Source organism: Panthera pardus, unplaced genomic scaffold, assembly GCF_024362965.1.
Source record: "Panthera pardus isolate Hobbes unplaced genomic scaffold, ASM2436296v1 HiC_scaffold_24, whole genome shotgun sequence".
NCBI classification, from domain to species: domain Eukaryota; kingdom Metazoa; phylum Chordata; class Mammalia; order Carnivora; family Felidae; genus Panthera; species Panthera pardus.
In genome coordinates this window covers 32,226,442-32,248,830 of record NW_026526810.1, presented here as the reverse complement: position 1 = coordinate 32,248,830, position 22,389 = coordinate 32,226,442, and the positions used below count along the sequence as shown (strand labels likewise).

General features: G+C 45.3%; 1 protein-coding gene across 4 annotated transcripts in view; it reads left to right on the top strand.

Annotated features, from left to right (window-relative positions):
- The first annotated feature begins 908 nt into the window (after positions 1-908).
- The window catches only part of SLC24A1 (solute carrier family 24 member 1), a 41,389-nt gene continuing 19,908 nt past the window's right edge, over positions 909-22,389 (top strand). For 2 of the 4 annotated variants that reach the window (XM_019441752.2, XM_019441749.2), the window contains exons 1-2: positions 11,100-11,236; positions 14,090-16,118. In XM_019441752.2, the coding sequence (XP_019297297.2) occupies positions 14,220-16,118 (1,899 nt within the window). In that variant the 5' untranslated portion in view covers positions 11,100-11,236; positions 14,090-14,219. Of the gene's footprint in view, positions 992-1,840; positions 1,988-11,099; positions 11,237-14,089; positions 16,119-22,389 lie in introns of those variants that run through there. The other 2 variants (XM_019441750.2, XM_019441751.2) reach the window with 2 other exon arrangements.

Genomic DNA, 22,389 nt, shown 5'->3' with positions numbered 1-22,389 from the left:
GGCGGGGCTTTAAGGCATGAGGGGCAGGGCTCTGGCGCAGTCGGGCCGCTAGGGGGCGCGCCTTCATTTCTCCTTCCCTCCCCGTCCTTTCTCGGGTGCTTCCCTTTTTACCCCTGGCCTCCTGGCCTCCTGGCCTCCTGCCCACCTCCTCCCCTTTCTGGTAACTCTGAGCTCTTCACACTCCTCTCGCCTCACGCACCTAGGCCCGTTGGTGCACCAGCCTCTCCCTCGCTGGCACTTGTTCCTCGTCGCCCGCACTCTTCAGCCCCCTCAGTCAATTTCCTACGAACCAGTTGACAGAATCCTCTCCAAACTCTTTTTTAACTGCAATTCCTAACGGCTAAGCACATTTTTTTTTTTTTTTTTTTTTTTAGCTGACCTGAGCCAGTTTACAAGTCAAGACTTTCTCTCTTGGTCTCCTCAGCGCGAGACTCACCTTATCCCCCCACCCCCCACCCCGACTCCTTCTTTAAGGGAACGGGGTGGGGGGGAGGGGGCGGGGGGAAGGTTCAGTGGGCTCTCCCTACAATGCCAGGTGCATTGCACTTAAACTTACCCGTGAGGCACCATGAGCCCTCGCCTGCCTCACCTCTGGCCGCCTGGTGTCCCACAGCAACCTGTGGGCCAGGTCTAGCCACGTAGGGAGCCAGGAAATGCCAGCTAGAAATAGGCCTGAATGGATGCCATCAGGCCGTGGGTAGATGTGGTTCAAAAAATCATGTTGTACCACACAGGTTACAAGTGAGAACAGAAAAAGGCCTCTGCCTCTTTCTTTTAGTTGGTGGGATGGGGTGAATTGGGGCAGGGGTGGGAGGGGTGGAGGTTGAGTCCAGGAGGGAGGATGCTTTGAACTGAACCACCCAGTCTGTCTGACTTTTCACAGCTTGTTCTGTGGGAGAGTACAGGGTCCAGTTGATGGGGTTTGGGGAGATGGGGGTTCTGAGCTGACGGCCAAGAAAAAATTCTTGAAGACATCTTTGGTGCAAAAAAGGTGATTTTATTAAAGCATGGGGACAGGGTTGTGGGCAGAAAGAACTGCACTGTGGTTGTGAAGAGTGACTCGTTATACACTATGGGGCTGGGAGAGGTGAGGTCAAGAGGAAGTTTCTTTTTTAAAAAATTATTTTAATGTTTATTTATTTTTGAGAGATGGAGAGACAGAGCATGAGTGGGGGAGGGGCAGAGAGAGAGGGAGACACAGAATCCAAATCAGGCTTCAGGCTCCGAGCTGTCAGCACAGAGCCCAACATGGGGCTCTAACTCACAGACTGTGAGATCATGCCCTGAGCCAAAGTCGGATGCTTAACATTTAACCAACTGAGCCACCCAGGTGCCCCAAGAGGACTCACAGATTACTGGAGGCCTATCTCTTGTCAAGCTAAAATTGTTTTTCCCTCTAGCAAAGTATTAACATTAAGACAGTAGGGAGTTCCTGGAGTTCTACTCTGCCTGCCTCAAGTATATGTCAATGCCTTCAGGTTATAAGGAAATTTAATTTTACCTGCCATTTCCTTTTTGACTTTGTTCCCCATATTACTATGGAGGAGTGATGTTGGGGCTCCAGGAAACTGAGTCTATAGTTTACTGGAGATTAAGTTATTGATAAGATTGCCTTTTTCTTGTAATTTACTAAGATATTTGTATACTGATGGAGACCCTATCAGTTTAACCATTTGTTTTCTGTCCTTTCCTTTGTCCTTGGGCAGCCAGGAGTGCCTGAGGAATATCACACATATGTCACCTGTAGGGGGAGTGTATGCTAGCTTGTACTTTGCCCTCAGCCTGCCTTATGGTCCCTCATCACATGTGCTTATAGTTCTTTCTTCTTCTTCTATCCAAGGTGGCAGAAGAGGAGTCAGTCCCTGGGACTGTCCCTGCCAGCACCAAGGCCCAAGCACCTACAGACTGTCCTTTTTGCTTCAGAACTTCTTTCCCCAACTTGGCCAGCCTCACTGTCTCAAAACCTTATAATGCTTGAGCATAATGAGTAAGTAAGGGTGCTTTCTGATTACTTAGTCACCATTTCTTTTTTTATTTTTTTTAATGTTTATTTATTTTGGAGGGAGAGAGAGGGAGGGGAGGGGCAGAGAGAGAGAGAGGGAGACACAGAATCTGAAACAGGCTCCAGGCTCCCATCTGTCAGCACAGAGCCCAATGTGGGGCTCAAACTCTGAACGGTGAGATCATGACCTGAGCTGAAGTCAGATGCTTAGCCAACTGAACCACCCAGGCACCCCTACTTAGTCACAATTTCTAACTTTTTCCCTAGTGGGAGGGATGTGGCCCAGAATATACGGGCAAGGGAGTCGTCTAGTTACACTTAAAGTGGTGATGGCTCAGCCATAGGGTCGCTGTTCTCCTGGTAGTTCCAGCTCAGCTCCATGGACTGATTCGTTACCTTCCTCAGTCCTAAAGCTTACGTTTATTAGTTTGCTGATGGTTGATCAGATTTTGGTAACCTAGTTCTGAATACAGGCTTTCAGGAGACTAGGGAAGCAAAAGGGCAATTTACTAAAATTGAATGGTAAAAGATAGACCTACCAAGGGGGCTGCGTCACTTAAGGCAACTGTTGAGTGCTTTTGTTTTTATTTTTAAATTCTTAGCAGAATCCCATTAAAAACTGGAAAATTGTTCAGTGATTATAAAAAAAGAGAACATCAACACAAAGAGTTAGAAGGTCTTACAGGAGATGTCTTTCAAGCTGTAGCTGGCTAATGAATTTCTTTGTCCCACTCCAGGGATCCTCATTTGCATGTTTCCACACACACATTAAAGAGAATCAATAAACAACTTCCTTTGCATAATCTATCATCCTTTCATTTTTAATTTATTTTTTTTATTTTTTTGCCATAAAAGAGTGGACTGCTGTCAACAGAGGCTTTAAAAGTCAGAGTGGCAAAGTAAAGGTTAGTGACAGAACCACTCATAGGTGCTAGATACTCGGGCTCAGAGGGAGGTTCAGATATCCACCATTGTAGCACCATTCAGAATATTTTCACTGCTCTAAAAATCCTGTGTTCTGCCTTTTTATCCCTCCCTCTAGCCTGATTCCCAGTGACCACTAATCTTTTTAATGTCTCCATAGTCCTGCCTTTCCCTGGGTGTTGTAGAGTTGCAATCCGGCAGTATGTAGCCTTTTCACGTTGGCTGCTTTTGCTTAGCAATACTTGCTTGCTTCCAAGTTTGGGCAATTATGAATAAGGCTGCTATAAACATCATTGTGCAGGTTTTGCGTGGACATACGTTTTCAATTCATTTGAATAAATACCAAGGAAAGAGATTGCTGGGTCGTATGATAAGAGTATGTTTAGTTTTGTGAAAAACCACCAAGCTGAAGTGGCCAAGTTGAAGTGGCTGTGCTGTTTTGCGTTCCTAGCAGCAATGAATGAGAGTTTCTGCGGCTCCACATTCTCAGCAGCATTTGGTGGTGTCAGTGTTCTTGATTTTGGCCATTCTAATAGGCGTGTAGTGCTATCTCGTTGTTTTAGTTTGTAATTCACTAATGATATATGAGGTCGAACATATTTTCATGTGCTTACTTTCCATCTGTATATCTTCTTTGGTGAAGGTCTGTTCAGGTTTTTTTGCACATTTTAAAATCAGATTGTTTCTTTTCTTTGAATTTTAAGTGTTGTTGTTTGTGTATTTTTGATAACACTTGTCAGATATGTGTTTTGCAAATATTTTCTGCCAGTCTGTGGCTTGCCTTTGCATTCTCTTGACAGTGAGGGACTTAAAACCACAATAATTACAATATCCTTATAAAATTTAAAATAATGAACAATAAGTCCCTAATATCGTCAAATGCCCAGTCAGTTTTCAAATATCCAGGTGTCTCATAAATATCATAAATTTGGGGGCACAGGGTGTGGCTCAGTCGGTTGAGCATCCAGCTCTGGATTTTGGCTCGGGTCATGATCCCAGTGTCGTGGTATCCAGCCCCAAGTCAGGCTCAGTGCTGAGCATGGCGTCTGCTTGGGATCTTCTCTCTCTTCCCCTCCCCCTCTCATGCTCTGACACTCTCTCTCAAAGATAAAATAATAAACATTAAAAAAATAAATTTTGGGGCGCCTGGGTGGCTCAGTCGGTTAAGCGTCCGACTTCGGCTCAGGTCACGGTCTCGCGGTCCGGGAGTTCGAGCCCCGCGTTGGGCTCTGTGCTGACTGCTCAGAGCCTGGAGCCTGTTTCAGATTCTGTGTCTCCCTCTCTCTCTGACCCTCCCCCGTTCATGCTCTGTCTCTCCCTATCTCAAAAACAAATAAACGTTAAATAAATAAATAAATAAATAAATAAATAAATAAATAAATTTTACTTTTTTTACACTTCGGTTGCTTGAGTCAGGATCCAAGTATGATCCAGACATTGCAATCCCTGAAGTCTCTGATCATCTATAGGTTTCTCCCTCCCTCCATGTCTTTTTTCTCTTGCAAAGTATTTGATGAAGAAACCATAACATTCTCTCTTTTAATTGCTCTCAATCCTTCCTTCCACAACATTTGAGAAAATGAAAAGTTTCTCTCTATTCTGAAATTATAGAAAGACTCACTGAACAAAGAAGGGATTTTATACAATTCCAATTCCAATTGACTTCATCTGTGCTCTGCAAATAGGGGTGAGCCTTGGTTGCCAAGGGTCTGGCATGTGACACCGAGTATGCATTTGTGGAAAGAAGATAGGAAGGAAGGAGGAGATTATTTGGGGGAAAAAATCAAAGGGGAAAGCAGAGAAAATTTGATACTACATTTGTCTAAGAAAGTAGAATTGAACTTCTTTATTTGGGATACCTTGTCCTTTGAGAAGTGTTACAAAACTCTAAATTGTTAAAGACTCCTCATGATCTGGGTCTGCATCTATCTTGCCGGGCTCACCCTCACCCTCTTAAAACTTTGGTAGCATCTTATAAAAAGATACGCAATATCACTCATCGTCAGGGAAATACAAATCAAAACCACAATGAGATACCACCTCACACCTGTCAGAATGGCTAACATTAACAACTCAGGCAACAACAGATGTTGGCGAGGATGCGGAGAAAGAGGATCTCTTTTGCAGTGTTGGTGGGAATGCAAGCTGGTGCAGCCACTCTGGAAGACAGGATGGAGGTTCCTCAAAAAACTAAAAATAGAACTACCCTACGACCCAGCAATTGCACTACTAGGTATTATATCCAAAGGATACAAAAATGCTGATTCAAAGGGGACACATGCACCCCAATGTTTATAGCAGCGCTATGGACAATAGCCAAAGTATGGAAAGCGCCCAAGTGTGAATTGACATTCCACAATGGAATATTACTCAGCAATCAAAAAGAATGAAATCTTGCCATTTGCAACAATATGAATGGAACTAGAATGTATTATATTAAGCAAAATAAATCAGTCAGAGAAAGACAAATATGATATGATTTTACTCATATGTGGAATTTAAGAAACAAAACATGAACGTAGGGGAAGGGAAGGAATAATAAGTTAAAAACAGAGATGGAAACAAACCATAAGAGACTCTTAACTGCAGAGAACAAACTTAGGGTTGCTGGTGGGGTATTGGGTCAGGGGAGGGGCTAAATGAGCACTGGGCATTAAGGAGGGCCCTTGTTGGGATGAGCACTGGGTGTTATATGTAAGTGATGAATCACTAAATTCTATTCCTGAAACCATCATTACACTATATGTTAACTAACTTGGGTTTATTTTTTTTTTAATTTTTTTTAAACATTTATTTATTTTTGAGACAGAGAGAGACAGAGCATGAACGGGGGAGGGTCAGAGAGAGAGGGAGACACAGAATCGGAAGCAGGCTCCAGGCTCTGAGCCATCAGCCCAGAGCCCGATGCGGGGCTTGAACTCACGGACCGTGAGATCGTGACCTGAGCCGAAGTCGGCTGCTCAACCGACTGAGCCACCCAGGCACCCCTTAACTTGGATTTAAATGAAAAAAAAAAAACAAAAAAAAAACACACTTTGGTAGCATCTTTCAGTGAAAAAGCAGATAAAGCAAAACAAAACTTCTTTATTATAAAAGTAATTCATTTATAAAGGGAAAAAATTCAAACAGTTTTAAAATATATAAAGTGAGAAGTAAGTGTTTCCCTTCCTGAAAGTAACCATATGTATCTCCCTGCCTCAAGGGTGGTTCCAACCACTGGCTTTAAGGCATGAAATATCAGAGAATCTTTTGTTTGGTTTTGTTCATTCTGTAACTACTGATGACAAAAGTACAGCCATTCATACATACTTTTTGCAACTTTGTCTATACTTGTGTGTAACATGTATTTATGTATGTATATATGCACATATAGATAATAGTATTAAATATATAATACTTTAAAATTGTTAAAGTTTGTTTATTTATTTAAGTATTCTCTCCACCAAACGTGGGGCTCGAACTCATGACCCCAAGATCAAGAGTCACGTGCTCCTCTGACTGAGCCAGCCAGGTGCCCCAGGAATATAATATTTTTAAACTAAATGCAGTAATGTTATATATACTGTTTTATGTCTTGTTTTTATTATTTCTCGTTCATTAGTATATCTTAGGCATCATATTTCTGCCTTTGAACTGCTATATAATTGATTACTGGGAAGATATGACACCATTTATGTAATCAGTTTTCCATTGACATTTAGATAGCTTTCCATTTCTGCTCTTACAAGCATTGCCTTGTAGACCATTGTGGGGGCTTTTCCTCTGACTGAAGTGGAGAAGCACTGAAAAGTTTGGAGTAGACCAGGGACATGATCTAACTTGTAGTTTAACAAGGTCTCATGTGCTACTGTACCAGATTGAGACACACTTCATCAGCACTGGATAATACATTTTTTAGTCTTTGTCAACTGATAAGAAAAATACAGGGGCGCCTGGGTGGCTCAGTCGGTTAAGCGGCCGACTTCGGCTCAGGTCATGATCTCGCGGTCTGTGAGTTCGAGCCCCGCGTCGGGCTCTGTGCTGACAGCTCAGAGCCTGGAGCCTGTTTCAGATTCTGTGTCTCCCTCTCTCTGACCCTCCCCCGTTCATGCTCTGTCTCTCTCTGTCTCAAAAATAAATAAACGTTAAAAAAAAAAAAAAAGAAAAATACAATCTCACCATTGCTTCATTTGGTATTCCTCTGTGGGTTTTTTTTTTTAAGTTTATTTATTTTTGAGAGAGAGAGAGAGAAAGAGCACAAGCAAGGGAGGGGCAGAGAGAGGGAGACACAGAATCCAAAGCAGGCTCCAGGCTGTCAGCACAGAGCCTGATGCAGGACTTGAACCCGTGAACTGTGGGATCATGACCTGACCTGAAGTCAGAAGCTTAACCGACTGAGCCACCCAACAACCCCCAGTTGGTATTCCTTTGTAAAATCAGATTGACAGTGAGTTTTTTTCTTAATTTTTTTTTAACGTTTATTTATTTTTGAGACAGAGAGAGACAGTATGAGTGGGGAAGGGGCAGAGAGAGGGAGACACAGAATCTGAAGCAGGCTCCAGGCTCTGAACTGTCAGTACAGAGCCTGATGCGGGGCTTGAACTCACAAAGAGTGAGATCATGACCTGAGCCGAAATCAAACGCCCAACCGACTGAGCCACCCAGGCGCCCCAGATTGACAGTGAGTTTTACTTAATAGGCTGTTTCTCATTTGCTCAGTGGGGAGCTGTTAATCAGACTGGTACTGTGTGGGTTCCCGTATGGCCACACTGAAGCCCTCTGATAGTGCCTGTCTGACTTCTCCTCTAGACCTCAGGCCTAGAGGACCCGGATGGGTCCTTGAGAAGGCCCAAGCCCTGACTCTGAACCATTACTAACCTGAAGTGTCACCACCTGCAAACTCCCTGCCTCAGGTAGGGCCCCAGCCACTGGTTTAAGGAGATGAAGTATTACAGGGTGTTATGGGATGTTTTGGGGCTTGTTTTGCTTATTCCCACAGTGACAGCTGTGTGGTCATTTTTTGACCTCTTATACACAGTATTATATAAACAATTAAAACAATATAAACAAAAGGTCTTGGGCTGTGACACAGTTCAGTGCCTGACAGATCCAAGTGCTTTTCCACAGGTTCCCACTGGACCTCTTACATCACCCCCACAGGTTTTATAAATGAGAAAGCTGACTTTGAGAGACCTTAGGAGACTTGCTCCTGTTCTGGCTTTTTCCTTTATCAGATGTTGTAAAGTAGTACCTGTAGGTCAAATTTGGCCCATTTCATTTACATTTTAATATTTTAAAATTGCTTTACGTTGGAATGCCTATTGATAGGTCAATCATTCTCTGTCCAGACACAGGCCTCATTACTCTCCACTGACTTTGAATAGAACTAATGTAACTTAATTTTATCCACCCAGGCACCAAAGGCATTTGACTTTGCAACCCCTGCCCAATCTTGTCTACTTTCCACTCTGAAACTGTTGGGTCAATAGCAACTCCTGATGTAGCCCAGAAATAAACCAGCTTCAGCCAGAAACCCTCTACATCAGGCAAAAAATCCCATTCCCTCTTCCTCCTGTTCTAAAAGAACCACAGGAAAAGCCCTGAGATGCAGAGGGAAAGGAAAGGCCTCTGTGCTGTCCTGTCCAGTCTCTAAACCCTGCCTTCCTCAGTCCCTGATGTTACTATGAGGGTCAGAGCCAGAATGGCCATATCTGTCCTGCCACCCTGTTCCAGGGAGAGTATCAAATGAGGCAGCTTTGTAGAACAAAGTATATCAATTTTTCTTCCTCAGGGGTCATGGTCTTTTTCCAGCACTTGTCTCTAAAATGACATAAACCTATGTGAGTGGGCATTTCCTCCACACCCTCCTGATCTCATGTGTAGCTCAGGTACCCTATCCCAGAGCATCTGCTCACTGGGATGTACTTTTTCATTCCATCAATAAATATACAGCCCACTGTCCTGGGCTCTGGGGATTGATTCAGTCATGAATAAGACAGGCAAGGTCCCTGTCTTAGAGCCACTAACTAGTAAGAGATTCAGAACGCTAATCAGGTGATCACACTTAGGACACAGTACAGTGTTGTCACGGTGGAATGCATGGGGACCGGCTGCGCCCCTCGGAGCCTATGATCTCCGGAAGAAGAATAACAACAGTACCAGACACTGTTGACGTGTTTTCCATATTAATTTACTTGATCTTCGTAACAGGCCTACCAAGCAGGTAGTGTCATTATCATCCTCATTTTACAGGGGAAGAGATTGCCCAAATTCACCGTGCCAGGACAGACAATGCTTCCACTCTTGGTTGAGCAGCAAACTTTTCTACAGCCCGGTGAATTTCAAAATGTGCCATAACCCCATGAGAACAAGACAGAAGGAACCAGGTTCACCCCCAGCAGGTGAGATTTAGGTTGGACACTAGAAAGAACTCCTTGGCAACAGTTAGTTATAAGTAAATGAGAAAAATTGGGGCGCCTGGGTGGCTCATTTGGTAGACCCGCTGACTCTTGATTTCTGCTCAGGTCATGATCACAAGGTCGTGTGATCAAGCACCGTGTAGGGCTCCAGGCTGAGCGTGGAGCTTGCTTAAGATTCTCTCTCTCTCTCTCTCTCTCTCTCTCTCTCTCCCTCCGCCCCTCTCCCCTGCGCTCGCTCTCTCTCTGTCTCTCTCTCTCTCAAAAAAAAAAATAAATAAATAAATAAATAAATAAATAAATAAAGCATATGAGAAAAGGAATTCCTTTTCTGGGAATTTGCTTTTTTGAATTTTCTGTATGGCACAAATAACATTGTAAAAAATAGAGGAATTAATCTAGAAAAAAAAAAAAGATCTTTCAAAATTCCACCTGTGAATTGGTTCCTTTGTTCATCTTTCCAGGCCACATGGAGACTGTGAGCTGGTGTGGGAGGAGAAGTAACTAGATCTGGGGCTGGTTGCAGCAGCCTGAAGGCAAGGATGTGCTAACTTGCAGAGGTCAGCCCCCATCTCTCTGCTTCCACAGGGGGCAGGCACCCCTGTGTGTTTCAGCAGGGGGAGCTGGCTACCTTCTGACTCTGACAGGCCACTCTGGATAAAGTAGGGCAGGGGTGAGGCTGTGAGGGATTACCTGCTTTTTCAGATGAGAACAATCAAAACTGCATGCTCTCTAGTCCCTGGGGGAAACAGCGAGGGAGAAAGGCGCAATCAGCAATCCAGCAAAGCTAGGTGAATGATTAAAATGGCTTCCAGGTCAATGGGTAGGGTCATAAGTCCCCATTGCTTCACCCCACCTTCACTTCAGCAGCTCCAGCCATGAGCTGGAGGCATAATTCCTTGGGTATCTTGGGATGTCCCAGCTTGTTCTGGGGAGTTCTGTCAGTGCCCTCTCCGCCAAGGATTTCCCTCTGGCCTAATAAAATATTTTTTATGTGTGAAATACTTTAAGGTAGTTTGAAGTATTTTCCCCACATTCTCTCATATTTTACCTTATTTTAAAAGTTTATTTATTTATTTATTTATTTATTGAGAGAGAGAGAGAGAGAGAGAGAGAGAGAGAGAGAGAGAATCCCAAGCAGGCTCTTCACGGCCAGCCCAGAGCCGGACTCAGTGCTTGAACCCATGAACTGTGAGATCATGACCGGAGCCTAAGCTGGATGCTTAACCGACTAAGCCACCCAGGGGCCCCTCTCATATTTTTAAATAAACTTTATTTCTTAGAGCAGTCTTAGGTTCACAGTGAAATTGAGCAGATACTCCCTAATTTTTAGTTTTGATTGTCACATCTACCTTACAAATAGATAGAAGGGGTATTATCTCCACATTTATGTTACATTTAGACTCACAGTAACAGAGCCTGGTGTTAACTGAGGTCTTCTGATCTCTTAAGCCCCAGGTACTTTCTCTTGGTTACCTCAGAGTGCCTTCTGAATCTTTCCAGATCTTTCCTCACACTAAGCCTGGGAACCTTGCACCATGTCTCATTCCTAGAGCTAAGAGCCAAGTTTGAGAAGTTTCCCCCGGTTCCCTGTTGACTGCCGGGGGCCACTAGAGAGCCCATCTCTTTCCCGGGTGAAAGGTCCACCCTCTCAGGCTCTGGCAGAGGCACTGGGACCCAGAACTTGTACAATGCCTTGATAAGCTTCTTAGAGGTGGGTATTAGCAGGGATCGGATATTCTTTCCCTGAGATGCCCTTCACACCCGACCCTGCTTTGAATTAGGATTCCATAGGGGAGCTGGGGACAGGAGAATGGGGTGTGCCCTGCTGTCCAGCTTCAGACTCACTCTTTGAGACCCTGGGTTCTGACAAGTTTCCAGAACTGAGAAGACACTCAGATGTCCAGGTTTGAAGGTAAATGATGTGCTTAGGTAGGAGGGATCAGCTGGGGTGCCAGCTCAGCTCTGTTACACAACACAGGCACACCAGGAATAGGAAGACCCTCCAAAGGTCTTGAGGAGAGTCAAGCGGGTTGCTAAGGAGTTGAGCTTCTGGCAAGGGACAGGGCGGCTGCAGGGAGATGGTGGAAATACAGTTACAGGAATCAAGGACAGAGAAGGAAAGTCGCTTATTCTGTACTTCTCCTTTAGCTTGCTCCTTTTTTGTTTTGTTTTTTAATGTTTATTTTGGCGAAACAGAGAGGGAGTGGGGAGGGAGAGGGAGAGAGAGGGGGACAGAGGATCCGAAGCTCGCTGACAGCAGTGAGCCCGATGCTGGATTCGAACTCAGGAACCATGAGATCCTGACCTGAGCCGTAGTCGGACATTTAACCGACTGAGCCACCCAGGCGCCCCCTGTTTTGGTTTTTAAGATAAATGCATTTGATGGGGCGCCTGGGTGGCTCAGTTGGCTGAGCGTCCGACTTCGGCTCAGGTCGTGATCTCGCGGTCTGTGAGTTCAAGCCCCGCATAAGGCTCTGTGCCGACAGCTTGGAGCCTGGAGCCTGCTTCGGATTCTGTGTCTCCCTCTCTCTCTGTCCCCACCCCCCCCCCCCCATGCTCTGTCTCTCTCTCTCTGTCTCTCTCTGTCAAAAATAAATAAACATTAACAAATTAAAAAAAAAAGATAAATGCATTTGCGTCTCTAGTTAGCATGGTATGCTGGAAAGAATGGGGCATTAGAAGGCTCACCTGCTCTGCTACGCACTAGCTGTGTCGTATTGAGAGAGTCCCATCTCTTCTCAGGAACTCGGTTTCTTCATGTCTCAAATGGGGAGCTGCACTAAGCAGTGTCTGCAATTCCTTCTACCTTTAATGTCCTAAGAGTCCTAAAGAGTCTTTAATATCCTAAGAGTCTACCTTTAATGTCCTAAGAGTCTATTAGTCTAGACTCTAATATATTAGAGTCTTCTAATATATTACTTTATATGCAAACAACCATTTCTAGCTATTGTGTTATAATAATCTGTGGACACTAAAGAGAGATTTAATGAATATTTAGTTCTTTATAAATTGAGGATTTTATGAGGGCCCTTCACGTTCTTCTTCCCTCCTGAAGAATATAAATTAAACCTTTGTATAAGATTAGAAAATTAAAATTTTACATAAAATTAACCCTTTATATAAAATTAACCCTTACGTAGCACTTGACTCTCTACAACGCTTTTTGTAGACCTTATGTGTTTTTACTCTCAACATTCCTGTGACATAGGTATTGTTATTAGTATTTACATGGATAGATATTGTTATTACTATTGTTATTTCTGTTAAATTTTTTTTTTTTAATTTTTTTTTCAACGTTTTTTATTTATTTTTGGGACAGAGAGAGACAGAGCATGAACGGGGGAGGGGCAGAGAGAGAGGGAGACACAGAATCGGAAACAGGCTCCAGGCTCCGAGCCATCAGCCCAGAGCCTGACGTGGGGCTCGAACTCACGGACCACGAGATCGTGACCTGGCTGAAGTCGGACGCTTAACCGACTGCGCCACCCAGGCGCCCCTGTTAAATTTAAGTTTAAAATACCATAGTGACACCTGGGTGGCTCAGTCAGTTAAGCGTCCAACCTGTGGTTGGACCTGTGGTTTTGGCTCAGGTCACGATCTCATGGTGTCGTGAGTTCAAGCCCTGCGTCAGGCTTTGCACTGACAGTGCAGGGCCTGCTTGTGATTTTCTCTCTCTCCCTTTCTGTCTACTCCTCCCCAGTCTCTCTCAAAATAAATAAATAAACTTAAAAAAATACAATTAAATGGCACAGGATAAAAAGGTTAAACAGTTAATCTGAACATTATGATATACTGAAAAGTGGGGCGCCTGGGTGGCTCAGTTGGTTAAGTGTCCGACTTTGGCTCAGATGGTGATCTCACGGACTGTGGGTTTGAGCCCCACGTCAGGCTCTGTGCTGACAGCTCAGAGCCTGGAGTCTGCTTCAGATTCTGCATCTCCCTCTCTCTCTGCCCCTCCCCTACTCTCTCTCTCTCTCTCTCAAAAAGAAATAAAAATAAACATTTTTTAAAAAAGGATATACTGAAAAGTAAGTCTTCCTCAGACCCCTGACCTCAGTTTCCTCTCTCCACATGTCCTTCCAGGGACCCTCTTTGCATAATCAACATATACATTATCATGCTTATTTCACAGAGGAGGCAATGAGGTTCGGCCTGTCCAGGGAGGCACACCCGGTAAGCAGCTGAGCTGGAAATCCAGGCCTTTGACTCCATTCTCCGTGTTCTTCCCACCACACCACACTGTCTGGGAAGCTCTATGGCATTAGATTTTGTCCTCTCTGGATGATATGGTGGAATTGTTTTAAGTCAGTCCAAAACCAGAAAACAAAAAATCACCAACACAGAGACTTGAGTTCCCAGCGCTGCCTTCCACTGCTGCCTGTTTTTGTCTGAAGCTTAAAATCATTCCCTTCCTCTGCCTTTGACAAGGTGAGATCTGTGGCCTGGGGCACCAACTATGGATGACTGAGCTCCCAGTATGTCAGGCTTGGACTTGGGGGATACTGGCAGACCTCTTGCGGGGATCCCAAAGAGGATTAGGTAGTCCCAGCTCAGGAACCTGGTTGCTGGCATGTCTACACAGAGGACTTCTAATGCTTTTTCCGAAGAGCAGGCATTTTTCTCTGGGAACAGGCGGCAGGGGTACTTTTGTTCCAGCAGAAACAACTGCCTCCTAGCACAAAGGTCCACTCTTCTAGATGATGGTTTGATGGTTCTCAGCTCTCCTCGTAAGGGACAAATAACCTCTTCTTTTTTCCCCCTGCAGGTTTGTGGATACCCCCTGGCTGGGCTTCATGGAGAATTCTTCACTGATCACCAACCTGAATCCCAGAACAGACCCCCTCTTTCCCTGGACAGAATGAAAGGCCTTCCGTAGCCAGGCATAGCTGGCCATCATGGGGAAATTGATCAGAATGGGGGCACGGGAGAGGCGGTTACTCCGGCCAAAGCGGCTTCATTGGAGTCGCCTCCTCTTCCTGTTGGTAATGTTGGTCATCGGTTCCACCTACCAGCACCTGAGGAGCCCCCGGGGCCTCCCCTCATTGTGGGCAGCAGTCTCCTCCCAACATTCTGTAAAACTGGCCAGCCGTGACCTCCCTGACAATGAGATGATGATGGTGAGCAGTGACCCTCCAAGAGCTAGCTCTGAAATGGAGGTGCCCCAAGCCACGGTGCCCCAAGCCACGGTGGGCAGGGTTCGTGAAGCAACACCTGGGATAACAATGAAGAATACACACAATCCACCCAGAAGAACAGCCAACATCACTCCAACAATACCCAAGATTAAGTACACAGCAGGAGACATAGAAAGAGTGAAGGCAGACAGCACAACCATACCCAGTGGAGTACTGAGTCACTACACCCCAACTTCAAACAGACCAACAGTGAAGAATTACACCCCAACGCCACCACCCAGGGGAGAAATGCAGAGCTACAATCCAATTCAAGCCAAGGGAAAGGTGAAGAAATACACCCCATCTCCACTGGGTAGACTAGTAGGCAATTATGCCCCATCCACACTCATGACAATGACAAGGAGACATGGGGTCACCCCCAGAACAACAGTGAAAGACAGTGAAACTATGACAACCACCAAAATATTGGAGACTAACCCCTCTAAGAGAATGGTGGAGGAAACCACCCCAGCTACTCTCAAGGGAATAATTAACACCCCAACTTTCCAGATAAGTGGTATAGAAACAAACATCTTGACTTCTCCAAGGAGTATAACGGAAAAGAACACTGTGACTACCCCCAGAACAGTGGACAGCAAGAGCCCGACCAAGCCGCGGGGGTTAGTGGGAAAGAACAGGCTGACAACTTCTCTGGGAACGGTCCTTGAGCGCACCACAGCCATCTCTGAGGGGCAAGTGATGATAAGCACCATGACAGGCAGTAGCCCAGAGGAAATCAAAGCCTCTACTGCTACCTGGAGTGTTAGTGATCCTTTGTCTAGGACCAGTGCATTGACCATGGGAATATCCTCAGCCACCTACAGGGGGCTGGCAAAGAAACCTTCCATAGCACCCGGGACCTCATCAACCTCCAAGGTCAGGGTGAATCCAAAGATCCATGTGCATCACTGTGTTTTTGTGGAGGCAGCCCCGGCTGTGCCCCCTGCTTCCTCCCCCAACCTGACAACAGCTGCAATCCCAGAGGCACCCAGTTCCGGTCCCTCAGAGCTGCCCCCTGGCTGGCCAGACCTTCACTCCAAGGCAGAGTACCCCCCAGACTTGTTCAGCATAGAGGAGCGGCGACAGGGCTGGGTGGTGCTGCACATCTTTGGCATGATGTACGTGTTTGTGGCCTTGGCCATCGTGTGTGATGAGTACTTCGTCCCAGCCCTGGGTGTCATCACAGATAAGCTACAGATCTCTGATGATGTGGCAGGTGCCACCTTCATGGCTGCTGGAGGCTCTGCCCCTGAGCTCTTCACCTCCCTCATTGGTGTCTTCATCTCCCACAGCAATGTGGGCATTGGTACCATCGTGGGCTCTGCTGTGTTTAACATCCTCTTTGTCATCGGCACCTGTGCCCTCTTCTCCCGGGAGATCCTCAATCTCACGTGGTGGCCCTTGTTCCGTGACGTCTCCTTTTACATCCTTGACCTGATGATGCTCATTCTCTTCTTCCTGGACAGCCTCATTGCCTGGTGGGAAAGCCTGCTGCTGCTGCTGGCCTATGCCTTCTATGTGTTCACCATGAAGTGGAATAAACAACTAGAGATATGGGTGAAGGAGCAGCTCAGCAGGAGGCCAGTGGCCAAGGTCATGGCCTTGGGGGACCTCAGCAAGGTAAGGACAGGATGGTTCAAGCTTCTGCAGCCCCTTGGGGGCAAAAAGGGGGGAGAAGCCAGTGACTAAAGAGGAGAGTGCTGGGTCAGACCTCAAGAGATGGGTGCTTTGGTTCCCTTTGCTATTCATTCAACATTTAAAGTCCTATTCTTTTCTAGGCACTATGCTGGGACCTTTGCAAGAGTGACTTTGGCTCAGCCCCCAATCACCCAGTGGTTATTATCATGATCTATCATTGGTAGGGGAAGAAACTGAGGCCTAATCAAGTCAAACCACTGTTCAAGGTCACACAGCAAATAGGCAGTGGAGCCAGGATTTGAACTTGGGCTGGTCTGACTGGGTCTTTGGAAATGGCATTTGAGCTGGGCTTTGGAGAATATCCAAGGAAGATATCAGGCAGGGAAAAATGATAATCTCTTCCCTGTCCATGGAGTTGAGGGCTTGTCTAGCACCTTCACTTTCACTTAATCTTGTTTGTTCACATTCCAGATGTGGAGGGGCTAGTGGCTGGGATGGGGTCTGGCAGGGGGAGGTTTTTGGGTTTTGTTGTGTTTTTGATATATTGGAGAAGATGAGAGCTCCACTCATCCATGATAGGCTAGCCCTGCGTACAGAGCCCTCTCTGCGTGTTGAGTGGAGACCAGATATCAGAGGCTCTAACCCTAAGGCTTTCTCTTGACCCTCAACTTCCTTTTTAAGAATTTCTTTGCCCCCATGAGGGACCCTCCCTCTAAGTTCACTGCATGCTTCAATAACCTGGAAGATGAGATTAGACTGGGGAAGAGATTTCTGAAGATTCATCTCAGAGTTTTTGTTCCTTGACTCCAAAGTGAGATACCCTAGGGAACACAGATCTCGTTTCTTTCTTGCTCCTAAACAGTGAGTTTGGGCAAAGGTCGACTCTCAGCCTGCCTCTTTCAGGTCTCAGACAAACCACTGGTGTGAACATAATTTTGTGTGCAAAGAGTGGAAGGACTTAGCTACTTAATCCAGAGCAGTTTTGATGAGTGGGCAGGATGGAGACCACATTTAGCAGCATGTCTGGGAGATCTATGATGAAAGGAAGAGAAAATGTACTTCCTCTAGGATTTTTGAGATGATGCGGTGTTCTGGACAGAACACAGAATTAAGAGTCAGGAAATCTGGGTTCTATTCTGATTCTGCCTCTAACTAACTGTGTGACCTTGGATGGGTCCCTTCCCTTCTCTGGGGGAAATGACAGAGTCCAACTGGCCACCAAAAGGTCCTATCTGACAACCATTGTCCAAGTGAGTTCAGTTCTGGCAGGCCCCGCATCGTGGTTTTTTTGTCCGGTCTGGTCAACCAAGCTCCAATTGCCATATCTGCAGATGACTCCAAAGAAGAATGTCCTACCCAAGGTTGTACAGCTAGCAGGTGTCAGAACTGGCATGAGAATCCAGGATCTAACTCCCCATTCAGTGCTATTTTCTATTAGGCTACTACTCCATGAAGCCAGAGGCTTAAAAAAGAAAGGGAGGCTCAGAGCATTACATAATTTAATATGAAGAAACAGCAGCCTCCCTCCTAGTCAGGTCCTCAGGGCGCATCTTGCTGAGGGTGGCCATAAGCCTGGTAGTCTCCCCTGAGAAAAGCATCTAATGCCTTGGTACACACAGGCCAGCCATTTTCAAAATGCCTCTGACTTGCCTCCTAATTCTTATCAGTAATTCTGTTTTTTTAATTTTTGTTAATGTTTATTTATTTTTGAGAGAGAGGGAGACAGAGTGTGAGCGGGGAAGGGACAGAGAGAGAGGGAGACACAGAATCTGAAGCAGGCTCCAGGCTCTGAGCTGTCAGCACAGCCTGATGCAGGGCTTGAACTCACAAACCGTGAGATCGTGACCTGAGCTGAAGTCAGATGCTTAACCGACCCAGCCACCCAGGCATCCCTGTTTTTTGTTTTTTGTTTTTAATTTTTAATGTTTTATTTATTTTTGAGAGAGAGGGAGACAGAGCATGAGCGGGGGAGGGACAGAGAGAGAGGGAGACACAGAATCTGAATCGGGCTCCAGGCTCTGAGCTGTCAGCACAGAGCCCGACGAGAGGCTTGAACTCACCAACCATGAGATCATGACCTGAGCCGAAGCTGGACACTTAACAGACTGAGCCACCCAGGCGCCCCTCAGTGCTGTTTTTATTTCAAGTCTCCAAATTCTGAGTTTTCCATTTTTCCAGGGCTAGACCATCAAAGGAAAGCTCATCAAACAGTGAAACATAATCATGATTTTAAAGGAGAATTTGTAATCTACTTAAAGAGATTCTTCAAGGGCAATAGTAGCAGGTCTTTGCCAACCACCAAGAGTGGTGCCGGTTACAGCTCTGTTCTTATCTGTTGAAACAAATCCAGCATGAATTTTAATTGACAGTGTTATTTAAAAAAACAGGTTGAATTACGGGTTATCATTAAAAGTAAATTTATATTTATTTAAAGTTAAAAACCTATGGGGTGCCTGGGTGGCTCAGTCGGTTAAGTATCTGACTTTGGCTCGGATCATGATCTCACAGTTTGTGAGTTCAAGCCCCATGTCAGGCTCTGTGCTGATAGCTCAAAGTCTGGAGCCTGCTTCTGATTCTGTGTCTGCCTCTCTCTGCCCCTTGCCTGCTCGTGCTCTGTCTCTCTCTCTCTCTCAAAAATAAATAAACATTCAAACAAATTTTTTTAAAAATTAAAAACCTAGCCTGGTGGGCTTGGCCAGTAGAGTATGCGATTCTTGGTCTTGGGGTTGTGAGTTCCAGTCCCATGTTGAGTGCTTAAAAATAAAATCTTTTAAAAAATGAAATAAAATAAAAACCTATAGTTAGTACTTTCCAGCACTAACAACTCCTCACTGAAAATTAGTACAAGTAACAAGAACTATAGCTATTTTGACATGGTTTTTAAAGCATCTGGATTTGAATTTCACCTCAAGTTTCTAATAGCAAGAGAGATAGAGCATTCTTTAAAAAAATTTTTTTTAATGTTTATTTATTTTTGAAAGAGAGATAGTGTGGGAAGGGGAGGGGCAGAGGGTCCAAAACAGGCTCTGTGCTGAGAGCAGGGAGCCCGATGCAGCTTGAACTCATGAACTGTGAGATCATGACCTGAGCAGAAGTTGGATGCTTCTAGAGATAGAGATAGAGGTAGATAGATAGATATATAGAGAGAACTGTCTTTGTCTTTGCTTCTACCTTTATGTCTATGTTTGGCTGGCCAAGACCTATGATTTGGTCAGAGGGAGATAAATTATCCTGCACTTCACTGATAGACTGAGGGCGAGCTATTCGGTTTTGAATTCATGCAACAATTCTCGAAAATCCAATTGTTGATCTAGTAAACTGTGTTGGCATTTGTTTTTGCAGTTTTCCCCTGTGAACTGTTTGACTTTAACATGAAAATGAACGTGCCTTGCTCTCTCACTAATGTTGACATACTGACGCACACCTCTCCCCGACTAATGGTTCCTCTCTGAGCATCACCTCTGGAAAGCAGGCATCCAGGGAAACCGGGCTTATTCAGTCTGCCATGGCCCAAAGTGAAGAAGTCAGAGAGAAGTGGGGCATACCCAGACAGGGTGGTAGGGAGCCAAGGAGAGGCGGGGTAGGCCAGGTCAGAGCCACAGGTGCTCCGGAAGTCTAAGCAGCAGGAAGAGAAGTGGAGGGCAGTGTGAACCAGCTCCTTTTGGAGAGAAATAGGAATAGGAAAGACACCTGGGCCTCCCCCTGCCTCTGTTAACAGCCTGGGGTGAGGGGTAGAGGGGGTGGCTACAGCATCAAGCTCATCATTGCCTCTGAACAGGAAACAGTCTTTGCATCTCCCAAAGAGGTGCTCCCAGGGTCTTGTCTCTAGCAGGAGATCCGTAAGTATTTGGTTTGGTTTCCTCAGGAAATCCTAACAGTTCAGGGACTCCAGTGTAGAGGAAAGTGAGGCCCCCAGCAGATATTTAACTCAGCTAGTTTCACAGCGAGTTGGTGGTTCTTACCACTGATTCCTGAAGCTGTACTTTTGGATTTTAATCCAGGCTACACTGTAGACTCTCCCCGTTGCCCTGGGCAAAGTCAATGCCATTCAATAAACCTTTATTATTAAGCACTTAGATGAAAAGCAGTGTGGGAAAAAGATTGTGTCCCTTCCAGTAGAAAGGACAGGCTAGGCAAGAGTAATTGTAATAAAACGAGCTTTATACAAAGTGCTACAAAGTCACTTTGCTTTTCAACCAGGCCTTAGACTGTTTGTCTATAAAGTGAATGGGATGACCCAGAGCAGGGGTTGGCCGACTTTTACCGGAAAGAGCCAGATAGTAAGTATTTCAGGCTTTGCAGGCCATACAGTCTCTGTCACAACTACTCAGCTCTGTTGTTGCAGCATGAAAGCAGCCACAGACAGTACATAAACACACGGAAATGGCCACATGGTGTTTTACCAATTGCAACATACTTGCAGGTGTTTTTCTATGTGAACAATTTGGAGACAAGATCAGAGAATTATTCTTTAAAAATTTTTTTTCACATTTATTTATTTTTGAGAGAGAGACAGAGTGTGAGCATGAGAGGGGCAGAGAGAGAGGGAGACACAGAATCCAAAGCAGGCTCCAGGCTCTGTGCTGACTGAGCTGTCAGCACAGAGCCCGATGCGCGGTGCTCAAATTCACAAACTGTGAAATCATGACCTGAGAGGAAGTCAAGTCAGACGCTTAACCGACTGAGCCACCCAGGCACCACTGGGCTAAGATATTTTAGACAACATCGTCAAACTGGCATGTATTGGTTTGGGATACCTTTTATTACCCCTATTATCAATATAGGCTAACTTAGCTTGCTCTGAACTTTTATACCTGAGTAGAAAGTATGCCTGAGTATAAAGTGTACACCTGTCCATGTATTTGTTCTAGCCTGACATGATAAATATCTGACTTGCCTTGACCATGCATAGTCACAGAAAGCCAATAAACAGCAAAGCCGATGCACTAGCCTGGCTTTAAAAGCGTTATCTCTCAACGATTGAAGCACCTCTGGCCATTACAGAGAGAGCTCCCAGCTTAGCTAGAAAGGACCAGCCATCTGCAGGAGATGCTAATTGGCAATATGGCCTGAGGGGAGCCAGTGGTGAAAAGGAATCCGAGGGAGGAGGTGGGGGGGAGGGTAACAGACCTATTTTGGGTCCCTTTGGGTCTCTATCCACATCATGCCCTCAAGAATACTTCAGAATGTGAAACTCTGGAGAAAAGTCTGCCACTCTTTCCTAAATGCATTGAGGCCTGTTTTTTTGTTTGTTTTGTTTTGTTTTGTTTTCCTGGCAAGGTTTTTTTAATTAAACCAACCAATATGACTCTCAAGCAGGCAAACCAAGTACCTCCTAAGGAGCCACCCCTTCCCTTTCTTGCCAGGGTTGACATTTATTCCAAGGGCTTCTATCAGTGGCTTATATGGTACCTGTCTGCTGTGGAGACAAGGGGGATGTGGATAGGAAAGCCTTTTCAGTCTCTGTGGACCACCCCCCTCCCCCGTCCCTGCTCTAGGCTGCAGGGAATCCACTAAGCATCCTAGCCTGGGCTGAGGTTTTTTTTTTTTCTTCCTTCCTTCCTTCCTTCCTTCCTTCCTTCCTTCCTTAGCATTCACCCATTTTTAATTAATTAATTAATTTAAATTTTTAATGTTTACTTATTTTTGAGAGAGAGAGAGAGAGAGCAGGGGAGGGGCAGAGAGGGAGACACAGAATCTGAAGCAGGATCCAGGCTCTGAGCTGTCAGCACTGAGCCCGACACGGGGCTCGAACCCACGAACCATGAGATCATGACCTAAGCTGAAGTTGGATGCTTAACCGACTGAGCCACCCAGGCACCCCTATTTTTATTTATTTTTTTTTAAATAGGCTCCACACCCGTTGTGGGGCTTGAACTCACAATGTTGAGATCAGGGTTGCACGCCCTAGTGACTGAGCCAGGCAGGAGCCCCAGGGTTCCCTCCTTCAACTCCTTGAATACTTAGCTTCCCCCCAGTTGTCACAAAAAGTTGGTATGAGTAGAATTCTCAATTTTAAGCCTTCTTTCCGTCATAAAATTTTTTTAGTGTTCACCTGCTAGTCAGTGCTGGCAGATGACAAAATGAATGTGTAAGAAACAAATATGAACAGAACTCAAGAACCTGATCATGCCTGGTCTAATAGCTTGTTTCCATGAATGCATGTGTGCTTATAATTCAGATTTTACATGCATTCATGCAACACAGTAATATTTTCTCATACTGAAAATGATGGGATTAAATATGAGATTAG